This window comes from Narcine bancroftii, chromosome 10, assembly GCF_036971445.1.
Source record: "Narcine bancroftii isolate sNarBan1 chromosome 10, sNarBan1.hap1, whole genome shotgun sequence".
Taxonomy (NCBI): Eukaryota; Metazoa; Chordata; class Chondrichthyes; order Torpediniformes; family Narcinidae; genus Narcine; species Narcine bancroftii.
In genome coordinates this window covers 1878017-1901561 of record NC_091478.1, presented here as the reverse complement: position 1 = coordinate 1901561, position 23545 = coordinate 1878017, and the positions used below count along the sequence as shown (strand labels likewise).

General features: G+C 40.1%; 2 protein-coding genes across 5 annotated transcripts in view; both read left to right on the top strand.

Annotated features, from left to right (window-relative positions):
* LOC138744074 (kinase non-catalytic C-lobe domain-containing protein 1) overlaps positions 1 to 23545 on the top strand; it is a 175103-nt gene that overhangs the window by 35473 nt on the left and 116085 nt on the right. For all 4 annotated transcript variants that reach the window (XM_069899568.1, XM_069899567.1, XM_069899566.1 and 1 more), the window contains exons 4-11: positions 3155 to 3298; positions 6779 to 6896; positions 8172 to 9265; positions 10808 to 10922; positions 13188 to 13259; positions 13382 to 13443; positions 13531 to 13689; positions 14554 to 14631. In XM_069899568.1, the coding sequence (XP_069755669.1) occupies positions 3155 to 3298; positions 6779 to 6896; positions 8172 to 9265; positions 10808 to 10922; positions 13188 to 13259; positions 13382 to 13443; positions 13531 to 13689; positions 14554 to 14631 (1842 nt within the window). The remainder of the gene's footprint in view (positions 1 to 3154; positions 3299 to 6778; positions 6897 to 8171; positions 9266 to 10807; positions 10923 to 13187; positions 13260 to 13381; positions 13444 to 13530; positions 13690 to 14553; positions 14632 to 23545) is intronic.
* Positions 19712 to 20610, top strand: LOC138744076 (myosin light polypeptide 6-like). Its single transcript, XM_069899591.1, has one exon. The coding sequence runs from the start codon at positions 19778 to 19780 to the stop codon at positions 20231 to 20233; it is 456 nt and encodes a 151-aa protein (XP_069755692.1). The 5' UTR covers positions 19712 to 19777; the 3' UTR covers positions 20234 to 20610.

Genomic DNA, 23545 nt, shown 5'->3' with positions numbered 1-23545 from the left:
GAACAGGAGATGCATCATAGAAATAAATTTGCACGTATTCCTCCTTCACATTAGAATCTCTGTGTGACTACAAATGAGTGGGGCCATGGATGATAATCATGAAGTGTATTGATAAAGTAGATCGACACAGCTGTGATTGGCAGAAGGCTCAAGATCAGGAGACATGGAATGAAGTTGATTGGTAAATTGGTTCTTAATCAACAAATGAAAATCAAATAAACTATAAATGTTGGAAACCTGAAATGAAAACAAAAATATTGGCTCTGCAGGTCAGGGGTATTTTTGAAAAGCAAAAAAGAGATTATGTTTCAGTTCTGGGACTCTTCGTCAATTGGTTGGAGTCTGGAATTCTCTGCTGGGGTCGAAATGGAATCATCCAACTTTGTTGACATTTCCTGGCCTAATTCTGCTTCTATATTTTATGGACTTATCAGAGATTTTGGGGGTTGGGGTTGGGGGGAAAGGCATGAGAATTGGTTTGAGAAGAAAAATACATCAGCTGTGATTCAAATGGTGGAACAGACACAAAAGGCCAAATGGTCTAATTCTGGTCCTACATCATATGGTCTTATCAGAGAGCTCATGGAGGAGTGAGGTAAACCAGTTTCTTTCAGAAGCCAGAATCAAATGGCTGCCTCCTATGGTATTATCGTTGCATGAAGTAGGTGTGGAGGCAAAAGAAACTCAAATGATCCTCAATTTAAAGGCAGCTGCTTATCCCCTGACCCTTCAAATCCTATTCGGCATAATCCAATCCTCCAATCTACATCCTGCCACCACTTCTCGTGTAAGTGCTTGATTTCTTTGATCTTTTTAACAAATGATAACTAGGTCAAAATCAATTCCTCTATTGTCATGCAATAGTACAAAATGTAATTTTACACAAAATTGATTCTGTCTGCCATAAGGCAAATAGTTGCTTTTAGTATCCCCTGGCAGAGTAAAAGGGAAAGAGAAGCAAAAGAGAGTCCCCTTCTCCCTCCACCCTCCCAACAGTAGTCACCACTACTTCCCTGTCTCTATGACAAAAGAGGACAGTTTTGGGATTGAAGATACAGTAACCAGAAAAGGTACAAAGAGATTCCAAAATCTCCATGTCAGAGAGAGAATATCCCTCGTTTCAAGAAACATTGCTCTGAACACAACTCTACAAGACATTTGTGAGTTTTAAAGAGGTCTGATGACTTGATGTTTCAACATACTTCATTATTGCTTTTGAACAACGGTAGGCTTTGAGTTTCAACACAAAAGCTTTCTGAGACTGAACTTTAAAATCATCTCTTCAGAATCAAGCTTAAACTGTAATGGTTTGGGTTTTAGCACCCACATATTTACATTTGCATGCAGTGGGGTGAGTTAAAGTTAAGTAAGAAGTGTTATTAATTAATAAAAAATTTTGTTTGGGGGGAAAAAAAGCATTGTCTTGGTAATTCCCATTGCTGCCGATTTAGTTCGTAACACCAGAGATGGTAAACTTTCAATATATGTTTTGTACTCTTTATTTTTGTCTCTACTATCAAATATCTGTCACCTGCAGTCACTCAGCATGGCTGCATTCATATTGAAATATGTATGGATAATTCCCAGTACCCTTCTTTTCACTGCCATCAGAGAAAGATAGGTTTTGCAGTTGATTGATGTTCATGGAAAGACATGCAGATACATCAACTCACCCTGAAGGTTCAGATGATCTCTACTGAAATTCCAAGAATAATGTTTGTACTGTCTTTGGCTTGGCTTCGCGGACGAAGATTTATGGAGGGGGTAAAAAGTCCACGTCAGCTGCAGGCTCGTTTGTGGCTGACCAGTCCGATGCGGGACAGGCAGACACGATTGCAGCGGTTGCAAGGGAAAATTGGTTGGTTGGGGTTGGGTGTTGGGTTTTTCCTCCTTTGCCTTTTGTCAGTGAGGTGGGCTCTGCGGTCTTCTTCAAAGGAGGCTGCTGCCCGCCAAACTGTGAGGCGCCAAGATGCACGGTTTGAGGCGTTATCAGCCCACTGGCGGTGGTCAATGTGGCAGGCACCAAGAGATTTCTTTAGGCAGTCCTTGTACCTTTTCTTTGGTGCACCTCTGTCACGGTGGCCAGTGGAGAGCTCGCCATATAATACGATCTTGGGAAGGCGATGGTCCTCCATTCTGGAGACGTGACCCATCCAGCGCAGCTTGATCTTCAGCAGCGTGGACTCGATGCTGTCGACCTCTGCCATCTCGAGTACCTCGACGTTAGGGGTGTGAGCGCTCCAATGGATGTTGAGGATGGAGCGGAGACAACGCTGGTGGAAGCGTTCTAGGAGCCGTAGGTGGTGCCGGTAGAGGACCCATGATTCGGAGCCGAACAGGAGTGTGGGTATGACAACGGCTCTGTATACGCTTATCTTTGTGAGGTTTTTCAGTTGGTTGTTTTTCCAGACTCTTTTGTGTAGTCTTCCAAAGGCGCTATTTGCCTTGGCGAGTCTGTTGTCTATCTCATTGTCGATCCTTGCATCTGATGAAATGGTGCAGCCGAGATAGGTAAACTGGTTGACCGTTTTGAGTTTTGTGTGCCCGATGGAGATGTGGGGGGGCTGGTAGTCATGGTGGGGAGCTGGCTGATGGAGGACCTCAGTTTTCTTCAGGCTGACTTCCAGGCCAAACATTTTGGCAGTTTCCGCAAAGCAGGACGTCAAGCGCTGAAGAGCTGGCTCTGAATGGGCAACTAAAGCGGCATCATCTGCAAAGAGTAGTTCACGGACAAGTTTCTCTTGTGTCTTGGTGTGAGCTTGCAGGCGCCTCAGTTTTTGTACTGTACATCAGTGCAAAATCTTGGTTCCACCAATCAGAGTTCCAACCAACAGAAATGATTAACGTATGATATTATCTAAATATTATGAAGTAACTTATTTTTTGATTGGCTGGATATATGAATGATATTATGGTGTTAAATTAATTATTTTCATTTTTTGCAGATTTAAGAAGGTTGGTTCACATTTAATGTGACCTAATTTCTTCTTTGTTACTTCACTTGAGTAAAATGTTGTTCAGCAATAAATGTAATAACGTTGCTTGGAATGTTTTCAGTGTTACATTAATACCCCTGGAAATGGTGTATAAATGTTAGAATATTCAATGAATATTATGACTAACTTTCTATGTACTTTGTCATCGATATTTTCAGGCTCACGTCTACTCACTGGGAGCTACACTTGCTGCTGCTGAATGTGTGATAGAGCCGGAACTGAAACTAGCCCTCAGCCAAGAATTAAAAAGCCTTCTCGATCAAATGCAGCAGGAAAAACCTGAAGACAGGCCAGATATTGAGGTACAAAAATATAATTTATGTTTTTCCATCTTTTTAAAACCATATCTGTTGACCATTAGGATAAGATCTGTTAAGGAAACTCAAAAACCTGCCGATACTTGCTTCCCAGTGATCACTCCTTCTACCTGTCTCTTCACCTCTTTCACCTTCTGTCCAATACCCTATCCCCTCTTGGCTTCTCCTCAGCTTCTTCCCACTCCCATTTTTTAAACTTAATAAATACCTTCTTACCTTAATCTTCAATAAAAGATCTTGAGCAAAATACTGACTGACCATTTCTACCTATGAATGGTGCCTCACCTGCTGAGTTCCTTCAGCGGCTCATTGTTTGGATCAAATATTTTGTTTGAAGACCTTCCAAGGCAGCAGTGAGATTAGAGAGAAATGGTGAAAAATTTTCCAGTTTCCCAAAGTTGGGCTGGTTGGTAAGTCATTTGGTTATAGTAAATTATCTTTGGAGTAAGTGAGTGGTAGGAAAATTAAAGTGAGGTTCCTAAGCTTGTGAGGGAGAAGAGGTATGGGGGAATGAGCGAGGGAATGTGAGTTAAGAGATTGCTGAAAGCCAGCATGGACTCGAGGGCCTGAATAGCCTTTTGTGTAGGAAGAATGCAAGAAAATTATTTACCTGGAGAGTGAATCCAAGGAAAGCATCTGGTTGGGAAAGAGTACCTATTAAAAATCTGTGCTAAATAACTTACCAGTGTATGCACGGATATCTTCAACTATCTCTCTGGCAGGGTCTGGTACCCACTTGTTTCAAATAGGCATCAAAAGTATATCAGTGCCTCCACTTGCTCAGAGTTTGAGGAGGTTTGGTATGACATCAGAAATCCTGGCAAATTTCTACAGGTGTGGTGGAAAGTGTGCTGATCAGCTACATCATGGTCCGCTATGGGGTCACTAATACCCTAAGTGTAAAGCCCTCCAAAAAGTAGTGGACACAGTCCAGGGCATCATTGGCAAAACCCTCCCACTATCAAGAACATTTACAGAGAGCCCTGCCGTCAGAGAGCAGCAGCAATCCTCAAGAATCCACACCACCCAGCACACGCTCTGTTCTCGCTGCTGCCATCAGGAAAGAGGTCTCGGTGCCATAAGACTCGCACCACCAGTTTCAGGAACGGCTGCTACCCCTCCAACATCAGACTCCTCAACCACAAACTAAGGATTCTTACTTGTGCACTTGTTTTTTCTTATTCTCTCTGACTGCACAGTCAGTTTTATATTTGTTATAGAACAATGCACCATAGTACAGCCCTTCAGCCCTCAATGTTGTGCCAACCCTTACAAAAAAAGTACCAAACCCTCCCTATCCCGTAACCCTCTATTTTTCTTTCATCCATGTGTCTAAGAATCTCTTAAATGACCCCAATGTTTCAGCCTCTACCACCATCCCCGGCAAGGTATTCCAGGTGCCCATAACACTCTGTATGAAAAAAAAACCCTGATGTCTCCCCTAAACTTCCCTCCCTTAACTTTGTACACATCTCCTCTGGTTTTTGCTGATCCTGCCCTGGGAAACAGGTGCTGGCTGCCCACCCTATCTATGCCTCTCATAATCTTGTAGACCTCTATCAAGTCTCCTCTCCTTCTACGCTCCAAAGAGAAATGTCCCAGCTCTGCTCACCTTGCCTCATAAAACTTGTTTCCCAATTCAGACAACATCCTGGTAAATCTTCTCTGAACCCTCTCTATAGCTTCACCATCCTTCCTGTAATGAGGTGGCCAGACTGAACACAATACTCTAAGTGTGGTCTTACCAAAGATTTGTAGAGTTATAATGTGACCTCTCTACTCCTGAATTCAATCCCCTTATGAATGAAGCCCAGCATCACATAGGCCTTCTTAACTATCTTATCAACCTGTGTGGTGACCTTGAGGGATGTATGGATTTGCTCCCCAAGTTCCCTCTGTTCATCCACACTCTGAAGTAACCAACCATTAACCTGTACTCAGCCTTCTGGTTTGTCCTTCCAAAATGCATCACCTCACACTTTTCTGCCCAACTCTGCATCCTGTCTATATCCTCTTGTAACCTTTGACAACCTTCAGCTCCATCCACAACTCCTCCAACCTTTGCATCATCTGCAAACTTACTGACCCACCCTTCCACCTCTTCATCCAAGTCATTTATAAAAATTACAAAGAGCACTTCAATCCCAGAACTGATCCCTGTGACACTTCACTAGTCACTGACCGCCAGAAAGAATACTTTCCTTCCACTACTGCTCTCTGCTTTCTTCCTACAAACCAATTTTTTATCCATACAGTTTATTTTCCACTGATCTCGTGCCTCTGGATGAGTCTCTCATGAGGGATCTTGACAAAAGTCTTGCTAAAGTCCATGTAGACCACATATACTGCCCTACTCTCTTCAATTTCTTTTACCTCCTCAAAAAACTGTTACAACTATTTTTTATTTGTTTACATGTGTGCATTGTGTAGTTTTATTTGCCTTGCCAATAAGTGGTAATTCTGCCTCGCCTGCAGGAAAAAGAATCTCGGTTGTATGTGAAGTCTTACATGTACTTTGACAATAAATTTGAAATCTAAATCTAAAAAAGAGCTACTGAACTAATCCTGCCTTCCAGCACTAGGTCCCTAGTTCCACATATCATGGCTTTCCAACTATATGTCCACAATCTTTGTGAGTTTCTGCTGGCCTTTTTCATCCTTTCAGACAATAAGTTGCAGGTCTTTGCCACCCCTTCAGATTTAAAGAATTTGGCCTTTTCTCCCATCTCCCTCCTGGTTAAGGTCTTTGAAATCCCACACTATTACTATCCATGAATATTTTCATTTGTCAGAAATTTACCTTAAATTTCTCTTCAATCCTCACTGAATGACAGGGTCACTCCTATTAGTATAACAGTACAATTGCCCCATTTTGTTCATTAAACCCTTTTGGCCTCATTTGAGGATCCTTGTAATATATCATCTTTTTTCACAGTTATGCTTGTTATTTGAAAAACAAAATTGCCACCTATGTTGATTTTGTATTTCCCTTTAGATGTCACCTGAAAACCGATAGCGAGAAATATCAATCTTCCAGCTCATCCCTCTAAGTCATGCTTCCGTATCTGGTATTCCTTTAATGTCTTTAACTCATCTGACATTCATTTTGCTCCTTGCATTTGAGTATGTACCAATATTTGATGATCCAAAATTTGATTGCTGATTAGGGTTACATTTTGGCAGTTCATTTCGGAACAAGCAGGATTAGTTGTGTTCTTAATATGATTAGAAGTTATTGGCCTGTAGTTTAATTTTGCATTCTATTCAGACAGAATCAAGATTTTCTAAATTAATTTCACTTTGGATTTTTAGAAAAGAGAGATTATTCAGATTGATTTAATCTGGAACTGCTGGCTATAAGATGGTATGTTAACCCATGATACCACTCAGTCCCTTCCAACAAAAGTGAGGGGGTTAAAATGAAAAGGCCTCTAACAATATTTTACAAATACTTATATTCCATAGAGAATCCTCAGCAAATGTGAAGAAAAACTGAAATGTTTGTCATCAGATATTATTTGCCGTAATCTCTCTGCCATAGGCCGACGAGTACTTTCAATTGAATCTGTTGGTGCTTTTCAAGGTAGGCAACACTAATATTTTAATGGCTTTGCCAATGAGATTGCTTTTGTGTATTCTAAAAATGCAGTGCAATTCAGAGTTGTGTCTGGAGGCGCCCAGCAGCTTATGAGCTTGCACTTGATGCTGTTTGATAGTAAGAGACAGTGAAGTGCAGGCAGCTTTCTACAGTTTCAGTGACCTGCCTTAGTCAGTGATGAAGCTGCAAAAGACCTCTCGCTCTTCCCATCAAGGGATACTTATGTAAAAGTGGACATTGAAACCTTGATGTTTGTTGAAAAATGTGTTCTTTGCCCAACCATTTTCATGCAGCTGGTTATTACCAAAGTGCTGCTACTTCATCCACATTTTCTTGTTCAGGTTCAGTGAGAGAAATGTTTTTTTATAGACTCTGGGTGTCTTACCACTTCCTTCTCCTTGCTCTTCTGGCATCGTATCCTGTTCTTTACAGCCTATGCTTATTCTCCCACTCACACCATACTTCAGAAAGTACGTTTGCTTGTGTCTGGGAACAACTATTTTATGCAAAATTGGAATTGGCACAAAATCTTTCAGCAGCTGCTAAACTATTCCAAGCAAACTTCAGCAACTTTAAGGAACTCCAGAAAATATCTGAGACTGTTAGAATTGTTCCAATAACAGAAAAATAATAGAAACCAAGTAACATGCAAGCAATTTATCTCTTAAGTAACACAGGTAAGTACGACTGAATCTATGTTCATCTGTTCAAAGTTAAGGCAGATGTTAGTAGGAGCATTGAGCTCCCAAATTGGAGCTCTGGATTCAAATGTGATTGATGTCATCATCTGATTAGTCTTTATGTCTCCTGTGAGTGTTAGTTCTGCAAGTGTTGGTGGTCTCACCAAGCTAAATCTTGGAACTGCCTACCCAACAGCAATGTGGGAGTACCTTTGTCAGAAGAACTGTAGCACTTTTAAGTAGACAGCTCGCCATCATGTCATGATGGCAATTAGAGATGGGCAATAAATTCTACCTTTCACAGTAAACGTAAATCTTGAAAAATGAATGAATAAGGAAAATGTTTAATGGCTGGTATACTCTGAATTTATGCCTATGGAAAAATCTTAGGTGCAGATTTTAATTACTAATACTTTTGAATGGAAAATAAACAGTTTCATTTATTGAAATTGAATTAGTCCTGATAGGTAGATTCTTTTAATTATTATGGATTTCACTTTGTTCATCTGTACAGTTTGTGTATGCACTGACTGGATTCTGGTATTTTATTGACCTGTGTTTTCAATTTATTTTTGCATAGATGAAAGTGAAGAAACCTATAAAGAGAAAAAGCGGCAGGCAGGAGTTGGCCGTGAGCTACAAACAGGTGAACGGAATCCAGCAGATGGATCATCAAGTACTGAAGACCTGACATGTGACTTGAGCATGCTCAATAGTGGAACTATAGAACTTGTGTGCCAGGTTGAGAAATGTTCTCAGAATGTCGATGAAGATTCAACTGCTGAAATTGATGAGGTTCTGCAGCAAGGCCTGGAAGATGCAACCACAATAGAAAAATGGAAGGCAAAAGAGGAGGAGCTGTCTATGAATCTTGCTGATCGAAAAACCAAAGGAGAAAAAGCTGACAGGATTTCATCTCTTCCCTCAAAACGATCATCAGCTCAGAAGAGAGTATTGCCTAAATTATTGCCAACAGAACTGTTGGACGGTGCCCAGCAACAGCATCATTCTAATTCTTTTGCATCTATTCCATCTCCACTTTCTCTTTCCAATATTGCTACTGAATTTTTGGACTTGTTGCCTCAGAGGGGGCAGTTTCGGACTCCGACTAATGATGTTTCTTTTATTGCAAGGAACATCCTTCCATTCAGAAGACTCGATGCAAATTATTCAAGTGACCATATCCACAAGGTCTCCAGTGTGGAAGCAATAAATAAGAACCTTTCCAACAGTGATAACTCTACATTCGATGAAAATTCAGAACAATTACTAACATATTCAGCCAGATTAGGGAAAAAGTCTTCCATTAAAAAGCTGAAAGCCAAAGTCTCAGCAATGTCAGTTCCTTCTCGAGATATAACTATCCCTTTTGCTTCAAGTGAAATATTATTAGAAACAAAGGCTACAGCTGAGCACTATGGTAACAGTGCTCCAAGAGCAGAAAAAAATTATTTGTTTTGCACAAATAATCATATTTCAGCTGCAGGAAAACCTGCTGAAAGTAATGACAGGAATAATTCCCAACATAGCCTTTCCCCAAGTGTAAATGATTTATCACAAAGTAATGTTCTGTTATTTAGAAACATCACACACTTTGAAGATGAAGATTGTGAGCCAATGCCTCCCATCAAAGCTACTAAAAGTGACCTTCCAGAATTCCTTGGTGATCAACAGGTATTTGTCAGGGTTTTAAGTATTCTTAAATTTGATATTCTGTATGGCAAAATAGAACTGTAGAGATCTAATTCTTGAAATTCAACTCTACAAGTCCTTCCAAGTGAAGCAGCATTTCACTTGTGGCATGCATTAATCATGCCACAACATTCCAGACCTGTTATGGTTTGCTCTGTGTCAGGAGCTTTGGGTTCATACCTGGGAGGAGGATTTATAGCTAGACACCTTTGCTCTGTCCATTGCAATAGCGGAGATCTCCCAGTGATAACCCATTTTAATTCCCTGCCCAATTCCCATGCCAACGTCTCTGTCCATGGTCTCATGCACAGCCAGACCAACACCACCTGCAAATTACATTACAATTACATTAGTTATGTTCTCCTCAGTGATAACCTTATATTGGTTCCATATGTTTAGTCTCAGGGTCCAGATCATTTCTAGCAATACTTTTCAGGATGAAGGGTGCCAGGCAGCTTTTACTTGAAAGTCCATTCCACAGCAAAGAATCTTTCCATTTGGCATTAATTACCAATGGTCAGAAATATTGATTTAGAAGTAATTCCATCTTGAAAATTTAGAATGGAAATAAATTTTTGGAACTTTTTTTCTGAATATTGCTTGATAAATCCTTCATTCATTGTTGCACAGAAACTAATGGTATCCAGAGACAACACACAAGAAAACAATTTGGTCCTTGTTGACTCTGCATGGAGCAAACACCCAGATCCCATTTCCCCTTCCTTATTTCTTTGTAGCTCATCAACTCCCTTTGATTCTTTTGCTTCTCGCGTGTGCCAATGGGCAATCTGCCACAATGTCTTTGAACTAAGGGAAGTAAGCAGAAAACCCCAAGAGAAGTGCAAACTCAGCACTGAGAGTTCAAGGACTGGATTGAACCAAGGATCTTGGAGTTTGAGGTTCCAGCACTAATGCTGCACTGTCTTGCCACCTTTTGAATTTCTTGATCTCTATTGTACTACTAATCCAATAATTTCCGCATTTAAATTTATTTTTTTTTAAATAAACATACAGCACAATAACAGGCCCCTTTGGCTGACAAGCCTGTACCACCCAAAAACATCCAATTGACGTACAATTCTCAGTACGTTTTGAAGGGTGGGAGGAAACTGGAGTACCCAGAGGAAACCTATACAGACATGGGGACAAATGCAAACTCCTAACAGACAGCACAGGATTCGAACCACGGTCGCTGGCATTTTTTAGCATTTCGCTGACAGCTAAACAAACTGTGCTGTCCACTTTTTGAGAAGTCTTTCAATAACAAAGTGTAATTTTATTTGCATATTTTATCTGGGTAGCAAGAATGTTAGCAAGATATGGTTGGTAGGTTAATGAAAATAAGCATGATTATCATAATTCCCTTCTTTCATGGAGCATCGTTCAACTTTACATTTGCTAAACTTTGTCTCATTTCTATTTTTAAAACTGCACTTAACATAGCTGTAGCTCTGCAAATAGCTTGCAAACTCAATGGGCTAAATGTATCCAGACGTCTGACTCTGGTTCTTTCCCTGAAAATAGTGCATTTCACTGGAGGAAATTCTCAGTGAGGGCAATAAACCTCTGAAAGATCATGAACTGTGGGCTCTCTGCCATGAATGTTTGATCAGTCTGAAATTCTGCAAAGATTATTCAGGTATTGTGCAACGATGTAATAAAATTACTCGTTAATTCGTGAAATATATTTCGTTTTGTGTTTTTGTACTGTGTAATTTACATTTTAAAATTCTGCTCTCCATATCCAATTTAATTACCATGGTTACTTTTGTAAGTGCCATTGTTATGTTAACAATCTCTGCTTAGACTCTAGCAAAAGTTGTTTATCTTGAGAGGCACTGTGTGCAAATATGAACATGTCGAAACTTATTGCATTTGATTGGTGTGCATGGTTAATCATCATGGCCAGACTATTGTTGGATTGTGCATTGATCATTGTCCATCAGCACAGTTGCTATAACCAGGAAAAAGAAAATTCCAAGTCCGATCGTTGCCCAATGTTTCCTGTGGAAAATTAGATACACGAATCATCTAAATTTGAATAGTTCATAGAAATCCACAGGCATAAATGTGAAGAAGTGTCCATTGTTTGAGATACCAGTGGTTACCTGCTATCTGCATTGTGGTATCCAAGATAAGTTGGCATATTTGACATAAATGGAAGAAAATCAGTGTAATTATAGATCTTGGAGAAGTCATTAATCACTGCCAAGTGCAAGCAGTAAAAGAAATTCAAAACCTTTTGTCACGAAATAGCGAATGTCACCCTAAAGGCGAACAAATTCTTCATCTGATTTATTATCAAACCAAGATATGTGCTTTCTTTTCAAAGTAGCACATTCAAGACTCACCATCCATCGTTGTACAAATACTCAATTTTAGTAACTTTTCTGAGCTTTTCCCAAATTAAGCTGATCATTGGACCACCAGGAACAGATCTTAACACGTTTTTTGTGTTTATTATTTCATGTTACTTAGGGGATTGTTTTAAAAAGAGTCACAATCCTTTTCTAATTCCTTTACCATAACGTTGGTCCTAAGTATGTTATTGTTTGATTTTTAAACAAATTACAAGACAATGAAGTTTGTCTTAAATTGTAAAGTGAATTTTCTTAAAATGCTGCAAATAGAACTGTTATTTTTCTGAAAGAATAAAATTATTCACAAATTGTTTCCTGCAACAATTACAGTTCATTTTTTTTTCAATAAAATTCATTATTGTTATTTTTAATTTATTTCTATCCAGATAAGGATTTGGTCCTTATTTAGGCAGGCTAATTTTTCTGCCTGCCTTTCTACTGTGTCATTTGAACCCCTCTATGCAGGTCACTAATTACAATAAAATGCTTAGATTCCTGACACATCATAAGGAACCGTCCTAGCCAGAGGTGGGTATGATCTGAAGGGGCCAATGTGAGTGATGGAGGTGATTTGTTTCACTCAATGTTTAGAAATTCCTTCCTGAATTTTTTTCCCCTCATTTTGTGCATTGATTTGTACTTTGTGGGTTTTCCACCCCCTGTTCATTTAGATTTATGACTCACATGAGTACTTTTAAATACGTTGATGCTATTTTCAGCCTTTTCGGGAACTGGAATGAAGAATAGAATTTTATTACTTTTCTTTTGAATGATTCTGCTATGCTTCACCACCTTCATGGTTCCTTTTATTGTCATGTAATAATACAATAAAAATGTACTTTTTCCTCCCGTAAACTATACACGTTGATGTGCAATTAACATGTCCTTCTCATTTAAGGCATATTTGGAAACTGCAAGACACATTTGCCTTTCATTTCCTTCCCAAATCTGGCTTTATATATTACTTATATTTATAAATAACTTCTGGACAAAATATTTTATGTTTGGCTTGGATGTTTAACTTGTTTTGCCTAACATTGTTTTGTGACTTGAATGTTAATTATTTTTGGGAATATTACCATATCCCTTTATACAAATGACATAAGTGTGGTTGTCCTGGTTTCTTTCCTGGTCCCATTTTGGTACGCATTTTCTAAATTGCTTATCGTTCAACTTCACAGCAGCTTATTTCCCATGCTACAGCTTCCTCAGTGCTCTTTTAAATTTTCATTGTTTTATCAAACTATTCCTTTAGATCTTTATTCTCATCTCTCCCATCTATGATTTTGTTTGCCAAAGTGCTTCAGCATTGAAGATCTAATTAAAATGTCTTTAATCTTCTTACAACAGCACACATTAAACAACATGCACACCATCTCAATTGTATAATTAAACCACTCACAAGCTGAATAACAAGTATGTACTTGTGACTTCATTCTTGTTGTTTGAAATGGCCATTTAACTTATTTGATTAGCCTTCTAAGTCAATTAACTGTTTGTGAAATTAAATGCAAGTTTGATCATTTCTTTTTGTTGATTTATAGAGAACCTATGTCTGGAATCCACATACATTGATTCTTGTGGAGAAGTTCTGTTTGTGTCATCAGTGAACAATAGTATGAGACACTTTTCTTTCTCTTTGTCTTAATTTTGTGGTCTGATAAAGGAATAAAGTAATATTAATTGTTAACAACCACTGGAAACTTTGGTTTACTAATGTGCATTTATTTTGCTTTAGGAAATCTGGATTCATTCTATCTGGCACCTGAATTTTTAAAGCAAGGAATAATTACTGAAAAGGTTTGTTAATTGAATTAAGAATATTTCTCTATTAAATCTTATTTATAGCCTGTTAAATTCTTTTGATTGAAAATATTTTCTTAACAGGTCTGTGTTTATGCTGTTGCTGCCATTTTGTGGACAGCAGCAAAATTCAATGCTCCAGTGAATCAAAAGTTACCTTTGTCCAAAAATCTCAAGACATTTCTGCTGGATATGGCAAAGAGGAATTCTGCAGAAAGGCCATCAATTACAGAGGCGCTCAAGGTACAGCCGTCAGTTCATTCACCCTAGTTTCTTATTTTCTCTGTAGTGTTATCCAAACCTTGCAGTCATTATGGTTCGGCATCATCTACTTCCATTTGCAGTTGTGATCTAACTTCCATACTTTGTTCAAATCATATTTATGGAAACTAAGTATTTAAACTTGGAGAACAATATGAATAATGTTGATGAAAAATTCATATCACTGTGACCTTGTATTATGATAAAAAGTTCAATAAATAGTTACTGTTGTATAAATTTTGCAGTGAAAAGTAAGCTCATTTCTGATAGCCTAAAATTAAGAAATTTTACAGCCATTGGTTATCAGGAGAGAATGGAGTTCAGTGTCATATCAACCCACAAACTAACAGCTTTTAGAACTACAAAGAATCATGTTATTAAATAACCTGACCCTGGTAGTCTGTTATTTAAAGCAATAATACAATTGTTCAATACAATCTTTTAAAGTGATCAAATAATGAAAGTCCACGAATGAGAATGAGGCCTTTGAAACTTATTGGATGTTTCTTTTCGGAAGAGCACAAAAAAATAGTAGCAGTGAGTTTTAAATTCCATTTATATGTTAACTTGGACTTGTGTTTGGAATATTATTGAGCCATTTTTCACATAAAGAAGCTAGTCCATGATGAGCTAAATTATGACAATTATTTGTAACCTATTTTCTTGCCCTTTTACCTCATTGCTCTTTAATTGACTTATAGACATGAACCTGGCAAAGAAAATAACTTAAATTTAATTTTAAGATGAAAACAACTTTTTGCTGTGAGTCACAATTTCTAGAGATTGAGCATAAATTTAAAATTGCAACAGCAAGTAACTTACAATAATGCCTTTTTATTTTTTCAGATTTGTAATGAATACCTGATAAATCGAGGAATTGACAGCAGAGAGGTTTTAATTGTGCTGAGGAATTCTTTTCTCCAGGTATTTCCATTGAATTAGATGTCACAAAATAGTTCTATTTGTAAGTGTCTGTTGTGGAAAGTTCGGTTTGAATTTGTCGTGCACCTTTGTGAAGATCTCCAACCACGAGAGCAAGCTCAAAAATGTCATTGGAAGGTGTATGCAGTCTAATGATTGAAATAGCATAATGGATTAGGAAGATTAGCATCATGATCAAATTCTTGGAGAAGATATCCAGACAGCAAGAAAATTGATTTCTAATTCACCACCTAATTCACGTATGACCTGTGGATGAAGAATTTAATTCGAGAATTAACCGCTAGATTTTGTGAGGACAACACATTACTAATCTTGTTTAGGGAAGCAAATTTTGTTTTTCTGATGTCCAATATCATTGCAGTACAGATTTATATTTATTACTGGAAGTACATTCACAAACTAATTTGCTAGTTAGCTGCTCCAAATCAGAGCAGGATTGGTAGTGGAATGTGATCAGAAAATCGTAGGCACGCAGTCGTTACCAATGACTGAATTCTTTTGGTGTTAACCCTTGTTGGATCACTCTTGTTGGATCAGGAGACCAGCTTTCCTCCAACATATACTACAAAACCTCCAATTCCCACAACTACCTGGACTACACTTCCTCACACCCTGTCCCCTGCAAGGATTCCATCCCCTTCTCTCAATTTCTTTGTCTCCACCGCATCTGTTCCCAAGATGAGGTCTTCCATTCCAGATCTGAAATATCTGCCGCCTTCTACAAATATGGCTTCCCCTCCACCACCATTAACTCAGCCCTCACCCGCAACTCCTCTATTTGCTGTTCATCTGTCCTGGACCCCTCTTCCCCCAGATGCAAGAAACATAGAATCCCCCTCATCCTCACCTACCAGCCCACCAGCCTCCGCATCCAATACATTATCCACCAGAATTTCCAGCACTTACTACAGGATCCCACCACCATATGCATTTTTTCTTCTCCTCTCTCGGCCTTCTGCAGGGACCGCTCCCTCCGCAATTCTCTCATGCACTTATCCCCCCTCTCTCCACCCCCCCCTCCCAATCGCACCCTCAGCACCTTCCTCTGTGCCTGGAGGAGGTGTAACACTTGCTCTCACACCTCCTCCCTCACCACGGTCTGGGGCCCTAAACAGGCCTTTCATATGAAGTAACACTTCACCTGTACATCCAGAGGACTTGTTACTGCATCCGGTGCTCCCTTTGTGGCATTCTCTACATCGGAGCGATTGGTCACAGACTGGGAGATTGCTTCGCTCAGCACCTCCACTCTGTTCGCAACTACAGTGACCTCCCGGTGACCAACAATTTTAATTCCAAGTCACACTCCCAGGCTCACATGTCTGTCCATGGCCTTGTGTACTATTCCCACCCTGACCACCTGCAAATTGGAGGAACAACACCTTATTTTCCATTTGGGCCCCCTCCAGCCAGATGGCATGAACATTGACTTTACTGTTTTCCAATAAACCTGCTCACCTTTTCTTTCCCCTCCCCTTTCTTGTCTTTCCAGTTCTTCCACCCATTCAGCCATCCCCCTCCCCCTTGTTGATGCTGTCCCCTCCCTCCTTTCTCCAACTATCATCTCCTACTTTGTTTGAATGCCTGCCAGCATTTTCTCATATTTTGTTGAAGGGCTCAAACCTGAAATGTTAGTTCTATATCTCTGCCTTTGCTATATAAAGTACACTGACCTGCTGAGCTTCTCCAGCATTTTGTGTTTTTGCTATCGAATATGTCTGAGTGCATCCATGTAGAGAGACACCTTGGAGCATATTTAGCCATGTGTGTATTATTGTCTGTTCTGCAAAATCTGGTCTCCAGTTATCTTGGACTCCCTTGATGCTGGATCCAGACCGATCAATATCTAATTTGTAAGTATTTATTGGAAGATAGCAGTGCCCATGCATTCTTGATATTGGAGCTGATGAATCTTTACTAATAGTCAGTGCCTCCCAATAACAACAATCAGGAATCTGTCATGTGCAATGCACTGAAAAGGAGTTGGTGTCTGTTACTTCTGTTACATGAACTGGTTAATATTAAGTTTTAATTAAGTAAATGTTCACAAACTTTATGAATAATGATGTGGCATTTAACTAGCAATTGATCTGCTTTCATTGCTTTTCAATTCCACTTATTCCAATTTCAGCCTCACTGTATCTGAAGGCAGATAACAACAGCATTATCAATTTTTGTAGAATGAGTAAGAAGCCAAGTTTGAAAAGCAGACAGATGAATGAGATACGAAATTCATTATCTCATGCAAGTTCATTAGTCTACTTGGATAATGCTATCATGAGGGGAATTGGTATGGGACCCATCTTCTGGCTATGAACTCCTTTACAAGTATTTTACAGTCAGGTAGGTGATAAAGTCAGGGTAGGATATTGACTGCACTACCTGGTAATAACTTCATGACATTAAAATATAATAAAATTAATGAGTATTACATTAATGTTGGAAAGAACATGCAATCTGTCCTGTCCAATAGATTTGCATATGAAATAAGCAGAAAGCTCTCCCTTCAATAACCTGAAGGAAAATTTCTCCAATATTTCATCCACTCTTATTTTGCTGAACAATATTTCCTCATCATTGTCATTTCCATTCATCCTATTAAATTGGAATTTGCAGGAACTAAATGTAACTAAGAGTTCCAAGTGGAAGTAGCAGCATTTCTCTGCATGTGTGCCACCAAGCCCAGGGCCCCTCAATATCAAAATTCAATTGGAGGGCAGCTGGGCACCTACAGTTTCCTGACTCTAATGCACCATTAGTGGTTAGCAGCAGTGGTCGAAAAACAAAGCTGAAAGATTTTTTGCTTCTCTGTAGCATTATGTTTTTATTCTTGCACTACCTGCTGTTCTGTGCAGCATTGGACTTGCCTGGATTGCACACCAAGTTTTTCATGGTGCTTTAGTCCATGTGACAGTAAACAATATGATTCAATTTCAAATTGGCCAGTACCTAGACAAGGGAATTTGTTCAAACAGCCAATTCATCTAAGTGGAGGAATGCCTATGTGGGAAAATGGTAAGTTTTAATTAATTTACAACTTTAAAAAAGAATTTATTTACGTTTTTGTTGAATTTCAGAATTTATTATCATGAACAAGTCACAAAATTCATTGTTTTGCGGCAGCATCACAGAGCAAACACTGTTAGCAATTACATTTCAAAAATAAATAGTGCAAGAAAATGGAAGAAAGTGAGATTGTGGTTCATTGTCCATTCACAAATCTGATGGCAGAGGGAAGAAGCTGTCCTTATGCCACTGAGTGCTCATCTTCAGGCTCTTGTATCTTTTTCCTGATGGGAGCAGAGAGAAGAAGTCATAGCCTGGGTGGAGGGGCCCTTGATAGAGGTTGTTTTCTTAAGACACCGCCTCTTGTAGATGTCCGCAATGGAGTGAAGGCTGGTGCCTGTGATGTCGCAGGCTGAGTTAACAACTCTGGAGATTTTTCCTGTTCTGTGCATTGACACCTCCATACCAAACAGTGATACAACCAGTCAGAATGCTTTCCACAGTGCAGCTGTAGAAAATTTCAATAGACTTTGATGTCATACTAAATCTCCTCAAACTCCTCATGGAGTATAGCCACTGGTGAGCCTTCTTCATGATTTAATCGATGTGCAGGCCCCAGGAATTTGAATTTCTTGACCCTCTCCTCTGCTCATTCCTCAGTGAGGATTGGTCTGTGTCCCGATTTCCTCCTGAAGTCCACAATCAGTTCTTTGGTCTTGCTAATATTGAATGCAAGGTTGTCAATGTAACACCACTCATCGAGCTGATCTGTCGTCCTCCTGGACGCTTCCTCATTGCTGTCTGTGATTCTGCCGACAACCGTGCTGTCATCAGCAAATTTGGAGATGGAATTCCCCCTTCATGGATATAGAGGGAAGTAGAGTAATGGGTTACGTTTGCAACCTGTGTTGATCGACAATGAGGAGGAGATGTTGCTATTTTTAATTTTGCTTTTAGAATATCCTTTTCAATAGGTTGGGAATTTTTAATGTTTTTTTAATATGTAAGACAATCAAAAACATTCATATTCCCACAAATGTGGCTTCATATTCTATTACAGGAATACAGATTTTAAAACAGCATTATGTGCAGCAGACCATATACAAGTTGTTTGTTCTATCAATTGAGGTGGCTGTTTTGAGGTGGCTGTTAGCATTGATAGAAATGAGAAACATCCTCTCTTCTTTGGCTTGGATTCGCGGACGAAGATTTATGGAGGGGTATGTCCACGTCTGCTGCAGGCTCGTTGGTGACTGACAAGTCCAATGTAGGACAGGCAGGCACGGTTGCAAGGGAAAATTGGTTGGTTGGGGTTGGGTGTTGGGTTTTTCCTCCTTTTGTCTTTTGTCAGTGAGGTGGGCTCTGCGGTCTTCTTCAAAGGAGGTTGCTGCCCGCCAAACTGTGAGGCGCCAAGATGCACGGTTGGAGGCAATATCGGCCCACTGGCGGTGGTCAATGTCGCAGGCACCAAGAGATTTTTTTAAATAGTCCTTGTACCTCTTCTCTGGTGCACCTCTGTCTCGGTGGCCAATGGAGAGCACGCCATATAACACGATCTTGAGAAGGCGATGGTCCTCCATTCTGGAGATGTGACCCACCCAGCACAGTTGGGTCTTCAGCAGCGTGGATTCGATGCTTGCGGACTCTGCCAGCTCGAGTACTTCGATGTTGGTGATGAAGTCACTCCAATGAATGTTGAGGATGGAGCGGAGACAGCGTTGATGGAAGCGTTCTCGGAGCCGAAGGTGATGCCGGTAGAGGACCCATGATTCGGAGCCGAACAGGAGCATGGGTATGACAATGGCTCTGTACACGCTGATCTTTGTGTGTTTCTTCAGGTGGTTGTTTTTCCAGACTCTTTTGTGTAGTCTTCCAAAGGCGCTATTTGCCTTGGCAAGTCTGATGTCTATCTCATTGTCGATCCTTGCATCCAATGAAATGGTGCAGCCGAGGTAAGTAAACTGGTTGACCGTTTTGAGTTGTGTGTGCGCCCGATGGAGATGTGGGGGGACTGGTAGTCATGGTGGTCATGAAAGACCTCAACAATGAAGACGCTGCCCTCTCTGGTTGGAGGAAAAGAGTATCCATCTTCAGTGTTCTCAGCTGCGGAGATTAAGACACAATGTGCGACTTCACTGAAGATCAGATCGCCGAATTTAAGGAGGCTTTCTACCTCTACGATCGAATTGGTGAAGGTAGGATCAGCTACAGCCAGTTTGCTGACCTCCTGCGCGCTGTTGGGCAAAATCCATGCAACGCTGAAGTCTTGAAAGTCCTTGGGAACCCAAAACCTGAAGATATGAATTTGAAAACGCTGGATTTTGAGCAATTCCTTCCCAAACTTCAAGACATTGCAAGAAACAAGGAACCGGGGACCTTTGAGGATTTTGCAGAGGGTCTGCGTGTCTTTGATAAGGAGGGAAATGGCACCCTTATTGGTGCTGAACTACATCATGTCCTGATCACTCTGGGGGAGAAAATGACAGAGGAAGAAGTGGAGACACTGGTCACAGGCCACGAGGATGCCAATGGCTGCATCAACTACGAGGCTTTTATCAGGCACATCATGTCTGGGTGAATAGCACGCCATGAATTGGTCCGAATGGTGATGAATGGCTGAATTTTAAGTGCCTTTTCTACTTTCGACACAAAACTTTTTTTCTCTAAGTGAATGATTTTCCTGTGCACTGATGTATGTAGACAAGAGAATAGATGCCCTAAAGGGTTGACTAGCTGGCGAGAGGAAATCGTTCCCTTCTGCGTTGCACCCGTCTGGATCTTCTTAGTAGCAAAGCCTCCCACGCGGTTTGAGTTGAGTGACTCAGCTTTCTCCTCTGTGTACACATGCATAGGGACACAAACACACTTTGTACCAAGGATGCCACGGGCCCAGATTGTATCTGAACATTCCCTTTATAAATCTGAAATACTTTTGTTGCTTCCAAGTCATTAAAAAAATCTGAACCGTTAAAAAAAAACAAAAAAAACAATGAAGACGCTGTTTACATCTGGTACCGCACAGATGGCAGTCTCTTCAATCTGAGGCGCCTGCAAGCTCACACCAAGACACAAGAGCAACTTGTCCGTGAACTACTCTTTGCAGATGATGCCGCTTTAGTTGCCCATTCAGAGCCAGCTCTCCAGCGCATGACGTCCTGTTTTGCAGAAACTGCCAAAATGTTTGGCCTGGAAGTCAGCCTGAAGAAAACTGAGGTCCTCCATCAGCCAGCTCCCCACCATGAGAAACATCGTAACAAACAAGAAAATAGCATGGACATCCGCCTTATAACTCTCAGCTGCTACATTCTTCCTACATTGATGTTCAGCTCCAAATCATGGACCATCACAAATGCAATGGAATAAAAAGAGTCAGTGCAGCAGAGATGTGGTTCTCAGAAGAATGCTGTGTATATCATAAATGGACAGGATAATAAATGAAGTTCTACAAAGAATAAAACAAAATGTACATGACTTAAAAGAATCAGAAAACACCAATCAAAATTCTTTGGGCACATCATGCGAAGAGCTACATGAGAACATTTAATTACAACTGGAAAGCTGGAAGGAAAAAGAAACAGAGGCTGACAGAGAGTGAAAGTGAGAGATGGATTAATATCATTGTTAGAAACAGGGGATGCAACAACTACAATTCAGAGGGTCAGAGATTGTGATGGAGTGACACAATCGCCCATGCCGAACAGCAGGCACCTAGACAAACGTTAATATTCTTTCAGCATTTTTGTTGGGAAGGTTTGTGGTGGGGTTGCAGAGCTCACTCATTCACACTCCAATTAGAGGTGGCATCATGCTGCAATATTGGTTTCAGGTCACCTGTTGTTGGCATATCTGAATTCTTCTCCTAAATCAGCATAACGAGGAGTCATGTGATGGAATAGTGGCTGGTAGGGGAAATACTAGCCCTCTCCAGAAAAGAAGAAATAAAGTGAAGAAAGTACAAAGTTCAAGAAATACAAAACATAACAAATAAAAGATAAAGTTGTCGAGAAAAGAAAGAAAATGGCACCAAAAAAGGAAAAAGTAAAAACAACGGGGAAAAAAAGAAGAAAAGATGCCGGAAGAGAAAGGAGAAGGCCTTATCTGCATGAAGAAACAGGGAGCCGTCGTGGAGAAGAGAGCCCGTTCTCCGAGGTTGTTGACGACCCCGCAGCGTCGCAACCCCTGGACTGCAAAAATGAGTCCAGACTGCAAAAATGAGCCAAACAAAAGTGCGCAACTGCGCATGCGCGAGGAATCGCACATGCACAGTGCACTGACTAAGGAGAAGGAGAACACTGACGGGAGGGGGGCTCAGCTGAGGAGTGGGCAAACACAACGCGACCAGCTGAGGGATGCCCGATACCAGGGCTCTCAGCTGGAAGAAGAGGAAAGCGACAGGAAAGGGAGTGAAAAGAAAGAAGAGCAGCAGCAGGAGGCCCAATAGATGAGTAGCCCAGAAGAAGAGGACCAACAGCAAGAAGCCAAGCAAGAAGAAGCCCAGCAAAATGAGACAAGCAACTCATCAGGAAAGTCAGAAGAGACACCGATACAAGGAAGAGAAGAAGAAGAAGAAGACACAAACACAGGTGCAGACACAGAAGAAGAGGAAGAAGACCAAGATGTGCACAGAGAAATAGAAGGTAAAACAGATGGACAGAATATAGACAGTTTTTTTTTCAAGAACAAATGAGAGCATTAAAAGAATGGTTGACGTTAGAATTTAGTGCAATTAAAAGAAAATGAAAAGTACAGAAGAAAAAGTGAATAGAATAGAGCTGGTCATGACAGAAATAGGGAAAAGATTAGAAAATGTGGAAGAACGAGAAATGGCTGCAGAAATGGAAGTGAATGACTTAAGAAGAAAATTGGAAGAAAGTGATTAAAAAAGTTAGAGTCACAAGAGTTGTTCGCTCAGAAAAATGATATGTTGGAAAATTATAGTAGGCATAAAAATAAATGGGCCTAAAGAAAGATGAAGAAGGCACAGATATGAAGGAATTTATAAAAGAATGGATCCCAAAGGTCCTGGGAATGACAGAAATACAGGAAGGAATGGAAATAGAAAGGGCACACAGAACACTAGCTCTGAAAGCACAGACACATCAAAAACCAAGATCCGTTTTAGTAAAATTTTTGAGATATACAACAAGAGAAAATATACTGGAGCGGGCAAGGAATAAAATTGGAGAAGACAATAAACCATTGGAATACAAGGGTCAAAAAATATTTATTTACCCAGACATAAGTTTTGAACTCTTAAAGAAGAGGAAGGAGTTTAATACAGCAAAATCGATCCTATAGAAAAAAGGTTATAAATTTATGTTGAGACATTCAGCTGTGCTTAAAATATTTATCCCTGGGAAGCAAAAAAGACTGTTCTCAGATCTGGAGAAAGCACAAGAATTTGCAGAACGCCTGCAGGACAGAAGGAGAGATGAAGAGATGTAGCAAGAATGAAGAACAGCGATAAAATACATATAAAGATGTAAAAATAATGTATATGTAAGAACTAAAGAAGGGAAAGAGAAGGGAAGAAAGGAAGGGGGAATAAAGTGGGCTTTGTTATATGTGTAAAAAAAAAGTCTTCTGGGGGGTTGGGTAGGGGAGAATAACTGTCACTGCGAAATCAGTTGACGCTTGCGAGCGGGTTCGCAATCCAAATAGAGAGGGGAGTTGTGGTTGCCCAACAAGGGATAAGGGGCAACTCAGAGGGGGGGGGACATTTGGGGCTAAGGGAATATTGGACGTGCGAGTTGTTGAATTATTTTATGTTTTAAATGTGTTATCATACATTGAGTTTAAAAAGGGAAAACTGAGAAATGAAAAGGGGGATGGTGGTGGTGAGGAAGCGGAAATGAGGTGTCAACAGGGTATGAGATGGCCATGCTGAATT

Excerpts from the sequence above, each read along its gene's own strand:
- LOC138744076 (XM_069899591.1), top strand. The coding sequence starts at position 19,778 with ATGTGCGACTTCACTGAAGATCAGATCGCCGAATTTAAGGAGGCTTTC.